This window comes from Siniperca chuatsi, linkage group LG18, assembly GCF_020085105.1.
Source record: "Siniperca chuatsi isolate FFG_IHB_CAS linkage group LG18, ASM2008510v1, whole genome shotgun sequence".
NCBI classification, from domain to species: domain Eukaryota; kingdom Metazoa; phylum Chordata; class Actinopteri; order Centrarchiformes; family Sinipercidae; genus Siniperca; species Siniperca chuatsi.
The window spans coordinates 24,516,208-24,530,647 of NC_058059.1; the positions used below are offsets into that span (position 1 = coordinate 24,516,208).

General features: G+C 40.7%; 1 protein-coding gene across 3 annotated transcripts in view; it reads left to right on the forward strand.

The window, feature by feature from the left end:
- Positions 1-14,440, forward strand: part of megf10 (multiple EGF-like-domains 10) — a 94,461-nt gene that overhangs the window by 51,461 nt on the left and 28,560 nt on the right. For 2 of the 3 annotated variants that reach the window (XM_044173373.1, XM_044173374.1), the window contains exons 9-13: positions 4,645-4,857; positions 9,091-9,265; positions 9,961-10,081; positions 10,680-10,843; positions 11,349-11,451. In XM_044173373.1, the coding sequence (XP_044029308.1) occupies positions 4,645-4,857; positions 9,091-9,265; positions 9,961-10,081; positions 10,680-10,843; positions 11,349-11,451 (776 nt within the window). Of the gene's footprint in view, positions 1-4,644; positions 4,858-9,090; positions 9,266-9,960; positions 10,082-10,679; positions 10,844-11,348; positions 11,452-12,693; positions 12,998-14,440 lie in introns of those variants that run through there. The other variant, XM_044173376.1, reaches the window with a different exon arrangement.

Consider the following 14,440-nt stretch of genomic DNA (forward strand, 5'->3'; position numbering starts at 1 on the left):
ATTTTAAGGCCAGCCACTTCTACTGATCCCTCTTTGTGGGCTTCCACTGTTGCCTCCAGCACTGTCAGTATTGCTTCATAGTGCAACTTTATCTTCTGAATGGCCCTGTACCAATAGCACCAGCGGGTGCCACATGTGCGAACAGGTGTAGAACTCTTTGGCTTTGTCTTGTATTGCTGTTTGCGATAAAAGTGTAGACAGTCTGAATTATGCTGCAGAACTCTGTGATATGAGGAATATCACTGATTGTATTGACAAACACCAGGTTAGGACTTTGAGCGTGGCAATGTATGTGCACTGTTTGTGGCATTTGCTCCTATATTCTTGCCTGTACACACTTCCCCGAACAACATTAGCGCCATCATAGCACTGTCCCACACATAGTTGCATGTCTATGCTTTGACTCATTAGGTTCTCACAGATACCATTAGCCAGTGCTTCTGCACTAAGGTCCGTCATATGGTAGATACCGATTGCTCGCTCTGTAAAAATTCCACTGTGGCAACATAGCAGATGAAGATAGCAAGCTGTTCAGTCTTTTGTATCTATATCTACCAATATGGAAAAGAAACTAGCCTCTTTTACCTCATTAATGATGGTGTTTTTTATTCTTTCCCCCAAAACACATATCATGTCATTTTGTGCGTCTGGTAAAGAATAGTGTCGATATCTCCTGTCAGTTTAGGATTTGATGTTCTTGTCACTCTCTGAAAGCACATCCATGAACTCAAGGAAATTTCCCTTGTTAGTAGAACTGTCCTCCTCACTGTGGCTGTGAAAAGGCAAGCCCTGTGATCTGAGCAGGGCTGTAACTTGGAACAGCGCTTTCAAGTGTGCCCTGTTTTCCTGGACCTCTACAGCTCTGTTGGCATCTATTGTGGTGGCAATTGAGTCAAATTTTCCAGAATTCACCTAAAGTTTGCCCATGTCACCACATTACCCATGTGACGTTTAATGTGTGCATGTCCTCTGATCTGGGCCTGAATGTTCTTTCAAAAGGAAAATCTATTATCAATGAAGGCGCAAGCCCCATACCTGTCTCCGGCACTTGTTGATGCACCTCCAAAGTGGCTCATGTTCGTCTGCCGTTCCTTGTGGGGTACTGGCCCAAGGCATGGTTGAGTTGGCAAGTCAGTTTTAAGCCTTTATATGTCCCTGACCCTGACTGCTGTTGCTGTTGTTTGGCTAGCAGTAGCTGCAGCTCTAGGCTCAGTTGTAGTGTTAGCCGCCTGGCTAGACAGAGGAGGAGGGGACACTTGTAGCTTCTCAGGAGCAACAGCTTGCAACACCACCCCACTTGACGGCATTTCAGATGTTGTAGATACATCCATCAATTGATATTTGTTTTCGTTTCATCTCTTGTTCGATGCTTGTTAAATACAAACTAGCTAGCCTCAGATTTTTCTTCCTTCCCTAATCATTATGATGTTGATATGTTTAGCTACGTAATACGTAACAAGGTCACAAACACACACACATTGCAAACACTGAAAACGTGCAATATTAATAGGCTACTACATAGCCTATATATATTTTTTTATTTACCCAGGTAATATTTGTTGAGCACAAATGATACATTTTAAGCCAATTCAAGTGAAATTAGTTTATTATATTTATTTAATTTTAAAAAAACAACCTGATTCCAAGGTATGGCGGCTGCCATACGCAATTGTCACTTATGCGGGAAACCGGGGACTGCAACAATCAGTTTCTCCTCCATTGTCAGTATGGAACAAATATTTGCAATTGCAATTGCAACTGGTTGCTGCTTCTGTGTGTCGCAGCTAATTTGCATAAAGCTCAGCTCACTGATATTGCGCCTCTCGCTGCTGCCACGGTGTCAGAAGCCTCATGTCACCAGGTCCCACTGAAAATAAATGACTGCCGGCCGCTTTTGTAGCTCATGAAGTTTCTGGTGTGAGCGCATGGTAAAGCGACATGGTATTATCACTACCCAGGCACATAATCAGACCAATGGAGGCTAGACTGACAGGTTCATTGGCACAACGCATCTCAGTGTGTATCACCATATGACATTTATTCATAAAACAAAACAAATATAAAATATGAGGGAGAGAGCATTCTAAAACTTGACTCACCAGCTCCGAGCGTAAATTCTCACTGAAGCGTGAGCCCAGCAGAGCAACGTGAAATTACACGCCCTGGGAAACAAAAGAGATGCCATAGAAAACCGATATGATAGGAACCTATTTACAGGTGGGGACGGATTTTAGAGAAGTTCACCACAACAAACACAATTGAAATTTAAAAAAAATATAGAATAAAGAAAAAACTAAATTATCTTGGCTACCCATGCAAGCATGCATACATGCATGCAAACATACATTGAGGCATGCATGCATGCATACATTCAGACAGACATACATACATACATACAGGCATGCATGCATGCATAAATACATACAGGCGTGCATGCATAAATACATAAATACAAGCATGCATGCATGCATAAATACACACATACATACATACATACATACATACATACATACATACATACATACATACATACATACATTCAAGTGTGTGCTTGTGTTAATCTAATCCAGATATGTTTGTAGAACAAAACCAAAGCGTAAAGGAAAAGAGAGGGGAAAAAATTAGTTAGGAGTATTCATAATATACACACTTGTGCAAGTGCTTTTTAATTATTAATGCATAATTTGTGAGAATAAAGTACAGGCCAGGTCTTGTATTTTGATATATAAATTGTGCTTAAACAACCAACGAGGAATTGTGCATTGGCTAACATGCTGTGACTCAATCGTTTTCAGTCTATTTTGTTTTATTCAGTTGCTAACACACATTTCTCTGAGTTCACTTTTTCAAAACTATTCACACAAACAGTCAATGTGGACTAAACTATGGATAACTTTTCACTGCTTTGACACAAAATGCATTCAATGACCACATCTTTCAAAACTCAAGAACTGTTTTCTCACTGAAACTAAATCACCACCAAAACTTTGTGTATTTACAGTCCATTTTACATGTTTACATACTATAGTCAAAACTGTTACATTTATGTTCAAACCTAACATAAGTCAAAAGTACTAAATGTAAATGAGACATTACATTCTGCTATATTTTACATCAAAAAAATAAAAATAAAGCATGCATTCCTAATTGGGACATACAACAGTGAGTGCCTATTTTCATTCCTTGATGACCTCTATGAAAGACTTGTATGAAAGTGCCAGGTGAGGAAAGGGGACAAGTGAGGCGGAATCCAGAACATTTCGTAATTGTATGGTATGATATGGCATTTCACTGTTCTCTTCCAATCACAGAGTGGTTTACAGCCCATCAAAGGATAGTGTCACTTTTCCTTCCACCTTACTCTCCATTCCTCAACCCCAGAGGGGAATTATTTTCCTCATGGAGGTGGAAAGTTTATGACCACAATCCACATGATCAGATGTCTCTCCTGGATGCAATGAATGCTGGATGCCTGGACATATCTGCAGAAGACTGTAAGGGATGGATCAGGCATGCAAAAAGATTCTTTCCCAGGTGTATCGCAAGAGATGACATAAGTTGTGATGTGAACAAAGCACAAGACAGGCAGTGTTGTATTTCTATATCTGTAGCTATCCTATACAAGTATGTATAATAAATATGTATAGTTTTGTATTGCATGACTGTAATTAATTACTTTTGTTTCATTTTGTGCACTTTTACTCTATGCAAAAATGGCAACAACGAAAAAAGCCTGTTGATGCATATTGCAACATTTCTAATTTATTTCTGTGACATACAGTACTGTAAGGTAGCACAATACATGCAATAAAGAAGTGCCCTTCTTTTTGTTGTAATGGTTTCTTGGTTTATGCCAAATAAATAAATAAAAGATACTTCAAAGACAATGGTGATACATCTTGTAATGCTACCTGTTTGTGTTTTTTAGGCCATTGTGTTCTGAGTGACAAAGTGTTACTGTTGGGTGACAAATGCACGTTCTGAGTGCCCTGTTTATCATCCATTTTATTCCATTTAAAAAAATCATTGACAATGAACTTTTTACAGATACTGTTTGTTAACATAATATAATCTGGGTGGTGATACCCCACAAGCATATTTCTTCCATATGAACATGAATGTAATTCTTAGGAGAAACTGTTGCAGTAACAGTAACAACATAGATAGTGTAGAAGAAAATAGTTTTATTTTTAATTTTTCATGTATTGTCTTTGATCAAATCCTTTCTATATGACAGTGTGCTCTGTGTTGAGAAACTAATTTACCTTGATTAACAGTCTTTTGTGAGTGAACACCCTTTGTTTTATTGTAAGGAGAGCCCAGACCAGCCCTGTGAGGAGTCATACCTTAACTATCATGTGATTGTTCGAACTTGTTCCAGAATGTCAACCGCTCTCCCTTTAAGTCTTTTGTCATTACAATAGCAATCTAAGTAACACTGAAGTGTAACCTGTTTTATCCAGGAAAGCCTGGAAGTCAGTTGGCCTTTTCTAATTTGTGAATCAGACTTGTATTGAGCCTATGTAAATCCACACAGATAGACTTGTGATTTGGGTCTCTGAGATGCCCTCAAAGAACTGTTATTGATCACTTCCACCTTTTAAAATTGACCATGGATGTGACTGTGTCTCTTACTGTGAACAGGTGCCAGGACGAGTGTCCAGTTGGTACTTATGGTGCTGGCTGTGCAAAGATGTGTCGCTGTAAGAACAACAGCAAGTGCTACCACACCAACGGAATGTGTCTGTGTGAGCCAGGATACACAGGGGAGACATGTGACATCCGACTGTGTCCTGAAGGACAGTATGGCCTCCAATGTGATAGGAAGTGTCCGTGCTACGCACAGAACACACACAGGTACGCAGAAATTGTGTTCAAAGTTGTTCTGCATATAGTAGATTTAATTAAATTTAATGTTGCCAAATGTGAGTCAGTGTGATCGTTGACCTTTTAGACAGCTGACTGTTGTGGGCCAGTAGTCAGTGATCACTTAGACAGGACAGCTGGGAGCTGCATGTGTCTTTGCAGAGAACAGCTGTTCTGCCCCTCTTCAATGGGAGTGCTATGTCCGATGGGCCAGCTGTCAGTCAAACACAATCACTAACAAATACAGGCAGATTCCACCTATGTTACTGCAGATAATCCCCAACCTCCTGGCATGGAATGAAAAATATCATAGTAGGAGTAATGGTAATAATAGGAGTGATGAATTAAATAAAGCAAACATATAGCTTTGGGTCTCAGTCTGGCAGTACCAGCCAGGTTCAGTTGGTTATGGGCCAGTTTCAGGTCTCAATTTTAGGCCCTTGCAGAACTCTAGTCTTTGTGGCCGGAATTTTTTGTTTTATGCTCTGAATCTGAACAATGTACTGTCTCAGATAAACAGACACTAATCATTATTTTTACACACCAAGTTGTTGTTTTTGCCCTGCTAGTGACTGGGCCTAAAGGAAGGGGTTCTAAAATGATGGTCCCCTGAGCACAGACGCTTAAAAGGCCCCTCATCCTACCTAAACCAACCCTCCTTTCATTGTTGTGACCTTAAATGTGAAGATGTTTTTTAAATGTGAAGAAGGACTTTTGACTGAGCCCTGTTCTCTTTCGAACTTCGGCTGGTATCTCACTCTTGGGTCGCTGGTGCTAGTTCAGTAATCCATCCATGGTAATAATGCTCAGTTTGTGTGTCCGCCATGAAATGCCATTAAATTGCCAGAGGATGATTTCTGTTAAATTTTAATTATGACTCTTACCTCTCAAACTGCAACACCATCACATCAAAATTTCCCCTTGACCAACACTTTCTGTGACCCCTCAAATGTTAATGATCTTGTGACTTGATTCAATGTTCCATGTGCTTCTGCACTAGATACTAAAGCTCCCTACACCACCGCTGTAATTTTCTTCGGCTAACTCTTGCCCCTGGATCAATGACGACATTCGTCAGCAGGAAAGGGGAGTTAGAGTGGAGTGAAGTTGGAGGAAATCCAAACTCAGGGTCCATCCAAAGAATTGCTGTCCATGCTTAACGAAAACATAAGAGGAGAGAGTTGTCTACTTTGCAGGCCTAATCACTGACAACAAACACAATCATAGGTTCCTATTTAATACCATTGAATGGCTTGTAAAACCTGCTCATCATGCTGTATCTTCCTTCTCCCCATTAGACTGTGAAATTTTTTTGTCTTCCTTTGTTGACAAAATCACTAACATCCGATCCAATTTTAATAATGCTACTTTTTCCTCTGATTCATCAGTCCATTGTCACTCTCTTGTCTGAGTTCTCCCCTATCTCTCTACATAATCTGTTGAACACATTATCCCATATGCGCCTGTCCTCTTGCTCTTTAGATGTAGTCCCCCCCAAATTCCTTAAAGAGGTCCTGCCTACCCTGGGCCCTATCCTACTCTTCATTATCAATCTCTGTCTCATTTTTGAGTGTGTTCCCAATGGCTTTAAGATGGCGACCATCCATCCTATTCCTAAAAAACCTGCCCTTGATCCAACCCAATCAAATAACTACAGACCTATTTCGAAACTACCATTTGTGAAAAAATCGTTGCACAGCATCTCCTTGAGGTCCTTGAAGGACAATAAACTGAACAGGACAATAAACCGAACACTCAAGCTCTTTACAGGAAGGCCCAGAGCTGCCTCTGTTTTCTGAGGAGGCTGAGGTCCTTCAATATCTGCTGGACAATACTGAAGATGTTTTATGAGTCTGAGGTGGCTAGTGCTATCCTGTATGCTGTTGCATGCTGGGGCAGCAGGCTGAGGGTAGCGGACGCTAACAGGCTCAACAAACTGATCCGTAAGGCCAGTGACATTGTGGGGGTGGAGCTGGACTCTCTGGCGGTGGTGTCAGAGAGGAGGATGCTGGCCAAACTACATGCTATCTTGGACAGTGTCTCCCACCCACTCCATGACGTGCTGGTCAAACAAAGGAGTACCTTCAGCGGAAGACTCATCCCCCCAAAAAGCACCACAGAGCGCCACAGCGTCATTCCTGCCTGCGGCCATCAAACTCTTTAACTCCTCCCTCTAAGTGTTAATCTATATAACCCTAAGTCATTAAACTGGACATTGATCATTAACATCTCTGCAATACTTGAATAATCGTGCAATGTTCTGTGTTAATATTGCTATGCAATATACTCTTTTCAGTTTAAAATTCCCTATTTATTGATATTTATTTATACTTCTATTACTGCTGTGCAATATCCTCCGTCTCATTATAATCTTAATAAGCTTAACTTGACAGTTCATGCACTATTACTTTATACCATATAATTATCATCAACTGGTAAGCCCACTTTGTACTTCACACTTATTTTAATTTTTTTATTTTATACTTATACCCACTTGGTACTTAATTTATTTTCTGACCTGTATTATATTTTTTGCTTAGTACTTCTATTGCTGTGTGCACTGACGTGATAGTGAGCTGCTGTAACAAAAGAGTTTCCCCTCGGGGATCAAAAAGTATTTCTGGTTCTGATTCTAAAGAACACAACATTTTCAGTTAAACCACACGATCTGATAATATTGACTGTCTGACTGCTATTAAGGAATGGATGTCACTCAACTGCCTTCAACTAAATCCTGACAAAACCAAGGTTCTCCTCATCAGTCCTAACATGTTTGTCTCTGATGTGAGTCCCTATATCAGTCCTCTGGCAACCAATGTTAAACCCTCCTCAAGAAACCGGGGTGTAATCTTTGACCAAATCCTGAACTTTGAATCTCACATAAACAAACTTGTGCAAATCTGCTTCTTCCAACTCCGGAACATTGCTAAAATCAAACCAATGCTGTCAACCAGAGATCTAGAATTACTAATCCATACCCTAATTTTTTTGCGTCTCGACTACTGCAATGTTCTTTTCTCCTGTCTCACCCAAGCAGCCCTATCCTGTCCACAGAGCCCACACCAATCCATCCCTCCTGGCTCCCTGTTAAGTATAGAATAAATTTTAAGATATTGCTTATCACATATTATCACATACAAGGCCCTACATGATCTTGCCACTTTATGCATTTCTGAACTCTTGCATGCCTTTTCCACCTCTTGGACACTCATCAGACCAAGGTCTCTTATTTATACCCCACACTCTCCACATTTCTAACGGCGATTGTGATTTTGCCATCAGAGCACCATCGCCTTGGAACAGTCCCACCTCTCACAGAGGTGAGAGTAAGGCAGGGTTTGAACTTCTCTCTAAAGTTTTCTTTTTAAATTCTTCACACAACTACTTCCGTCACTTTTCTTTTGAACAACTGAGTGAAATACCACAAATGCCTACAAGTAAAGACTGTCTGAAAGTGTGTGCAGTTATCCCCATTTGTATGATTCATCACATCGGGACTACAAATACACAAAAGAGTTGTTGTAGAGAGATCGGGGAGGCAGGAGGAGGCTATGACAGCAGGCTTTTCACCTCGCCAAGTGTGATCATTGCTGTGCTCCATTTGGTTGTGCTGGCATGCCTCTTGTTACACAGCAGCAAGGGCGGGGAAACTCCTAACCCTAACCCTCAGTTAAATGGAGTGCAGGCAGCATATGAGGTGACAGGTCAGACACTGAATCTCTCAGCAGCAGATTATCAGCTGGTAGAGATGCTGTGGTAAACTTTAATTTAATCCTTTCACAGATTTAAAGTGATGGCAAAGAAACTACAGTACCTTTTCTAATCTAATTTAGCCATTACAAGCTGGGGAAATATGTTTTTATTGGTCTGTATTGTTTACAATGTTGTTGGAACATGTGGTATTTTGTTATGTTTACGTTTTGGGTGTCGCATTAAAATGGAGTGGAAACCATGTCCAACCGGCATTGTGCTGGTCAGGTTTCAGAGTGCACCCACTCAGAACAGGGAGAAACAATTCGACTGAGATGTGGTCGATGACATCTCGTATTTGTTTCAAGTGTACTGAACCCTTTACGCCCTGTCCCTGGTAGGCCGATAAAGATTCAGTTACTGAAAGGTATGAATCCTAAATTTGAGAAACAGTAGTAGTCCTATAGTATGAGCAAAAACTAAACAAGAATTGAGTACATCTGTAACTATGGTATGTTCCTCTCTTGTCACCAGCTGCCACCCAATTTTAGGGGAGTGTACATGTGAGCCTGGTTGGTCAGGTCTCTACTGCAATGAGACGTGCACCCCAGGATTTTATGGCGAGTCCTGCCAGCAGGTGTGCCAGTGTCAGAATGGTGCTGACTGCCACAGTGTGACCGGAGAGTGTATCTGTGCTCCAGGCTTCACGGTAAACCCATTTCTATTATGTCAGAATGTCAGTGAATGCTTTAGGTCACATATCATGTTATAGTTTTTTTTACAATTGCTATGTCACATTTCTCTATAGGAGTTAACTTTTTCAAAACTCTTCACACAGTCAGCACAGCAGCAGTCTATGTGGACTAAACTGTGGATCACTTTTCATTGCTTTTACACAAAATGCATTCAGTGGCATTTTTCAAATTTCATGAACTAGTTTCTCACTAAAACTATATCACCATCATCAAACTTTGTGTATTTACACTCCATTTTGTACATGTTTACATACTATTGTCAAAACTGATTTTTAACGTACATTTAACATAACTAAAAAGAAAAAAAAAGTTTAATTGGGACACTGAGCGCCTCATTTCATTCCTTGATAACCTCTAAGACTTTTGCCAGGTGGGGAAAGGGGGCAGGTGAGGCAAAATCCAGAACTTTTTGTAATTGTATGGGACGATGTGGCGTTTCACCATTCTCTTCCAGTGCCAGAGTGGTTTACAACCCATCCCAAGATGGTTTCACTTTTCCTTCCACCTTACTCTCCATTCCTCAACCCCTGGAGGTAGAAAGTGTATCACCACCAGCCACATGATAAGATGTCCCTCTTGTAGTGTATATTTCTGTGTGATATCCTCATAGCCAGGTCTAACTATTCATCTACTGTATTGACCTTCTCAGGGTCCCAGCTGTTCAGTCCCCTGCCCAGCTGGAACACATGGAGTGAACTGCTCCTCCAGCTGTAACTGTAAGAACAGAGCTCAGTGTTCACCTGTGGACGGATCCTGCTCCTGTAAACCAGGTGAGCTGAGGAGGAGAGAGAAGAGGGAGGAGGAGAGGGAGGAGGAGAGTTATTAGTCATAATACCTTACTTCTGAACTTTATAACAAATCACTAATTTGGGGAAAAAAGACTAAAGCCATGCAAAACATCCTAGTCTATAAAAAATTGGGTCTGCCAGCAGTGACTATACATATGGATGACATTTTAATTCAATATTAAATAAATATCATATGAATAAAAACATACTGAAGTCTACTATTATAGCCTTAAGTTATTTTATTATCTTTATCATAAAGTACCATTCTGTGTAGGCTCACATCCTTTCTCCTCATTTTTTCTCTCTCTTTTCCTGGATGCCTTTCTCTTACAAGGCTGAGTGGAATGATGAAACACAATTATTCTTTTCAGGCAAACCAACTTTTTGGTAGCAATCTACTTTTTACAAAGCCATCATAATTACTGTCCTGATGACTTTTGATGTCAGCATTATTTCAAAGAAACTGTTCCAGACGTATTTTGATCCTTGTGTTACACTGAATAATGGTTATGATACTAGCTATTGTTAATGGAAAGTAAGGTATGTGTGTGTTTGAATCTTATTGACCTTGTTTAATCAGGCTGGCATGGGGTGGACTGCTCCATCAACTGTCCCAGTGGTACATGGGGTCTGGGCTGTAACCTAACCTGTATGTGTGGGAATGGAGGAGCGTGTAACGTGCTGGACGGTCACTGTACCTGTGCTCTAGGCTGGAGAGGAGAGAAGTGTGAACTCCACTGCCAGGTGACAAGAAATGGATGCTCCCAGATCTTTTGCAATATAAATGTTCTGTTTTTGGAATGTGTCCAATATTATGTGTTGGCAAGTCAGTGAGGAAATCACAGTTCTAGTCCACCGAAAATCACTTTGCTAATGATTTCCTTGATTTTCCTTTACATTACAACCTGATATTTTGCAGTAGTGTTGTAGATTTTATTTTGTTTTGCAATTATAACTTGTTGATGTTGTTGAACGACTAAAAAAAAAAAAAAAAACTCATGTAATATTCTCTACATCAGTTCGTATAGCCTGTACAAATACAAATCCTAACTGCAGTCCTATACAAGCATCTAACATTTTTGTGCATTACACTTTGTTAGGATGATAGTTGACCTTGTTATACTGAATAGATAGGATTTAAAAGCATGAAAGACTCAAAGTTTCTCTAGAATAAATAACTGCTGCATGTCATGTGAATGGACACGTTACTGAAGTTCATCTCTGTGATGATACTGTTCATCCTTCTCAGGATGGTACCTATGGTCTGGACTGTAAAGAACGCTGTGACTGCAGTCATGCTGATGGATGCCACCACTCTACTGGTCACTGCCGCTGTCTGGCTGGATGGACTGGTAAGACCTAATAACAATGTTCTCATGGCTGATTTGTTCATGCATAGTCTGAATAAATATCTGGACATGCTTATTGTATACTTTCAGGTTTTGTTACATCATCATATAACTAATAAAATACACTACCCACTAACCCCACACACACACACACACACACACACACACACACACACACACACATACTTATATGGTCTTTTCACAGTGGCATGATGGGAAATACACATTTACAACTATTAGGTAGAGAAAGTAAATGACCAGAAGAAAAGGAGAAAATGAGATGTACATTTGTTCTTTTCACATTTTTGTTTCACATGTTCTATCTTGAAAATGTGTTTTAACATGAAATAAGTATATTTTTAGTCAATAAAGTATGCCTGTATGTATAAGATTTGCAAAGATAATCATATAAGTCTAGAGGACAGAGAGGGTGTTTGACTAGCTCTCTCTTCCTGAGATGAGTGTCGTATGTTGTGCTGTGTACTGGTATGTGGACCCAAAGGCCGATGACCAGGAAGCGGTATCAGGGTGAACTAGCCGGATGCCTACAGTGTTTATTGGGGTTGATGTGGTTTACAAGCAGGTGCAGGCAGACAGACCAGTAACACACAGGTAACAGGGTTACCGGCTGGCAGTGGTGGAAACAGGGAAGTAAGTCCAAGGTGGCTAAACAGTCCAAAAGGGAGCAGGCAAAGTACAAAATCACAGTGGGGCCATGTCTCCTCTCGTTCATAAACAGCTGCATTAGCTCAGGTTCTGTACCAACTGCTTTCAAGCACGCTGTGGTCAGACCTCTTCTAAAAAAACCCAACCTTGATCCTGCTGTCCTGTCAAATTTTAGACCTGTGTCCCATTTGCCTTTCCTGTCCAAGGTCCATGTTGTGAAAAATTTGGGGGTGAAATTAGACAGCAGTCTAAAATTTGATAAACAAATTGATTCTGTGGTCAGGGCAAGCTTCTTTCAGCTCCGCCTCCTAGCAAAGGTTAAACCCTTCTTGAGCCGTTGTGACCTGGAGAAAGCTATCCTTGCTTTTGTTAGTTCCCGCATAGACTACTGTAATGCGCTCTATGTGGGAGTTAACCACGCTGGTCTTCATCGTTTGCAGCCTGTGCAAAATGCTGCGGCCCGCCTGCTCACTAAGAGTCGGAAACACGAGCACATCACACCTGTCCTATACTCCCTGCACTGGCTCCCTGTCCAGTTCAGAATTCATTTTAAAATTTTGACATTTGTTTTTAATGCAGTCAATGGCCTTGCACCTTCCTATTTCTGTGAGATCTTGAGCCCTCACCGACCCGGCAGAGCTCTACAATCTGCTGGGCAACATCTGCTGGAGGTCCCCCAGTCCCGGTGCAAACAATGGGGCGACCGTTCTTTTGCAGTGGCCGGTCCGAAACTCTGGAACTCTCTGCCCATTGACTTACGTTCCATCACTGACCTGCCTTTGTTCAAAGCCAAACTTAAAACCCACTTATTTAGAATAGCTTTTAACACTTAGTGGCCCTGTGACACTTCTCTTTATCTTAATGTTGTAATGTGCTCTGCTGACCTATTTGTACTTTTATTATTATTTGTTATTATCATTATTATTTTTTTATCTTGTTTTTAATGTTGTACAGCACTTTGGTTCAGTTTCGGTTGTTGGAAGGTGCTATAGAAATAAAGTTTGATTGATTGATTGATTGATTGAAAATCCAGAATCCAACCAAGGTCCATGGGAGACAAAGAATCCAAAACAGAACTCACGGTAATAATAATTATAATAATGCATAATGCAAAACTGCAGAGGAACTGGGCACTGGAACCAGGTACAACAAAAAGTACACCAAACGGCGACACACACAATGGTCAGGAACACTCACAAAACAGGAACAAAAATTCAAGGCACGACTCACTCAAGGCAGGTATAACACCATGTGTAACAACAATGACCCAACACTGAACAAAGACAGGGACCCAGACTAAATACTCTAGGGGAGGTGAAACAACGAGACGCAGGTGCAAACAATCAAAAGTGGAGGGAAAGCAAACAAAGACAGGAAGTAAAACCACAAGACACACAATGAGAGGGACACACTAAAAAATAAAACAGGAAATAAAAAACCCTCAAACCATAACAATGAGAGGATCAATATAACTCTCATGCCTGTGTTAAGGGGAGCTGGAGTCAGGACATGGTTAGCTTAGCTTAAGGAATGGAAGGAAACAGCTAGCCTGGCTCTGTCCAAAGTTAAAAAATATACCTACCATTACCTCTAAAGCTCACTGATGAACAGTTTTATCTTGTTAGCTTTGTAGGTAAAGTAGGTAGTAGTTTCGTGCTGGAAATATTTCTTGGGGTATAACAGCTGGGTGTAGTAACAGTGCGAAGCTTCCTCAAGTTCCTGCACAGAAGTACTGGGCGTCTTTAGAGGTTTCCGTAGATGTATTTTTTTACTTTGGACAGAGCCAGGCTAGCATTTTCCCCCGGCCCCCAGTGTATTGTTTTTTATTGGTGCAAAACATTGAATTTCACATTTCATCAAACAAATTTAAATATTAGTCAAAGATAACACAAGTAAACACAAAATACTGTTTTTAAATGAAGGTTGTTATTATTAAGGCAAAACTTAACTGTGGTTTATCACACCTGAGTTCAATTTATCTACCCACACCCACACCTGATTACTGCCACACCTGTTCTCAATCAAGAAATCACTTAAATAGGACCTGCCTGACAAAGTGAAGTAGACCAAAAGATCTTCAAAAGCTAGACATCATGCTGAGATCCAAAGAAATTCAGGAACAAATGAGAAAGAATGTAATTGAGATCTATCAGTCTGGAAAAGGTTATAAATCCATTTCTAAACCTTTAAGGACTCCAGCGAACCACAGTGAGAGCCATTATCCACAAATGGTGAAAACACGGAACAGTGGTGAACCTTCCCAGGAGTGGCCGGCCGACCAAAATTACCCCAAGAGCGCAACGACGACTCACCCAAGAGATCACAA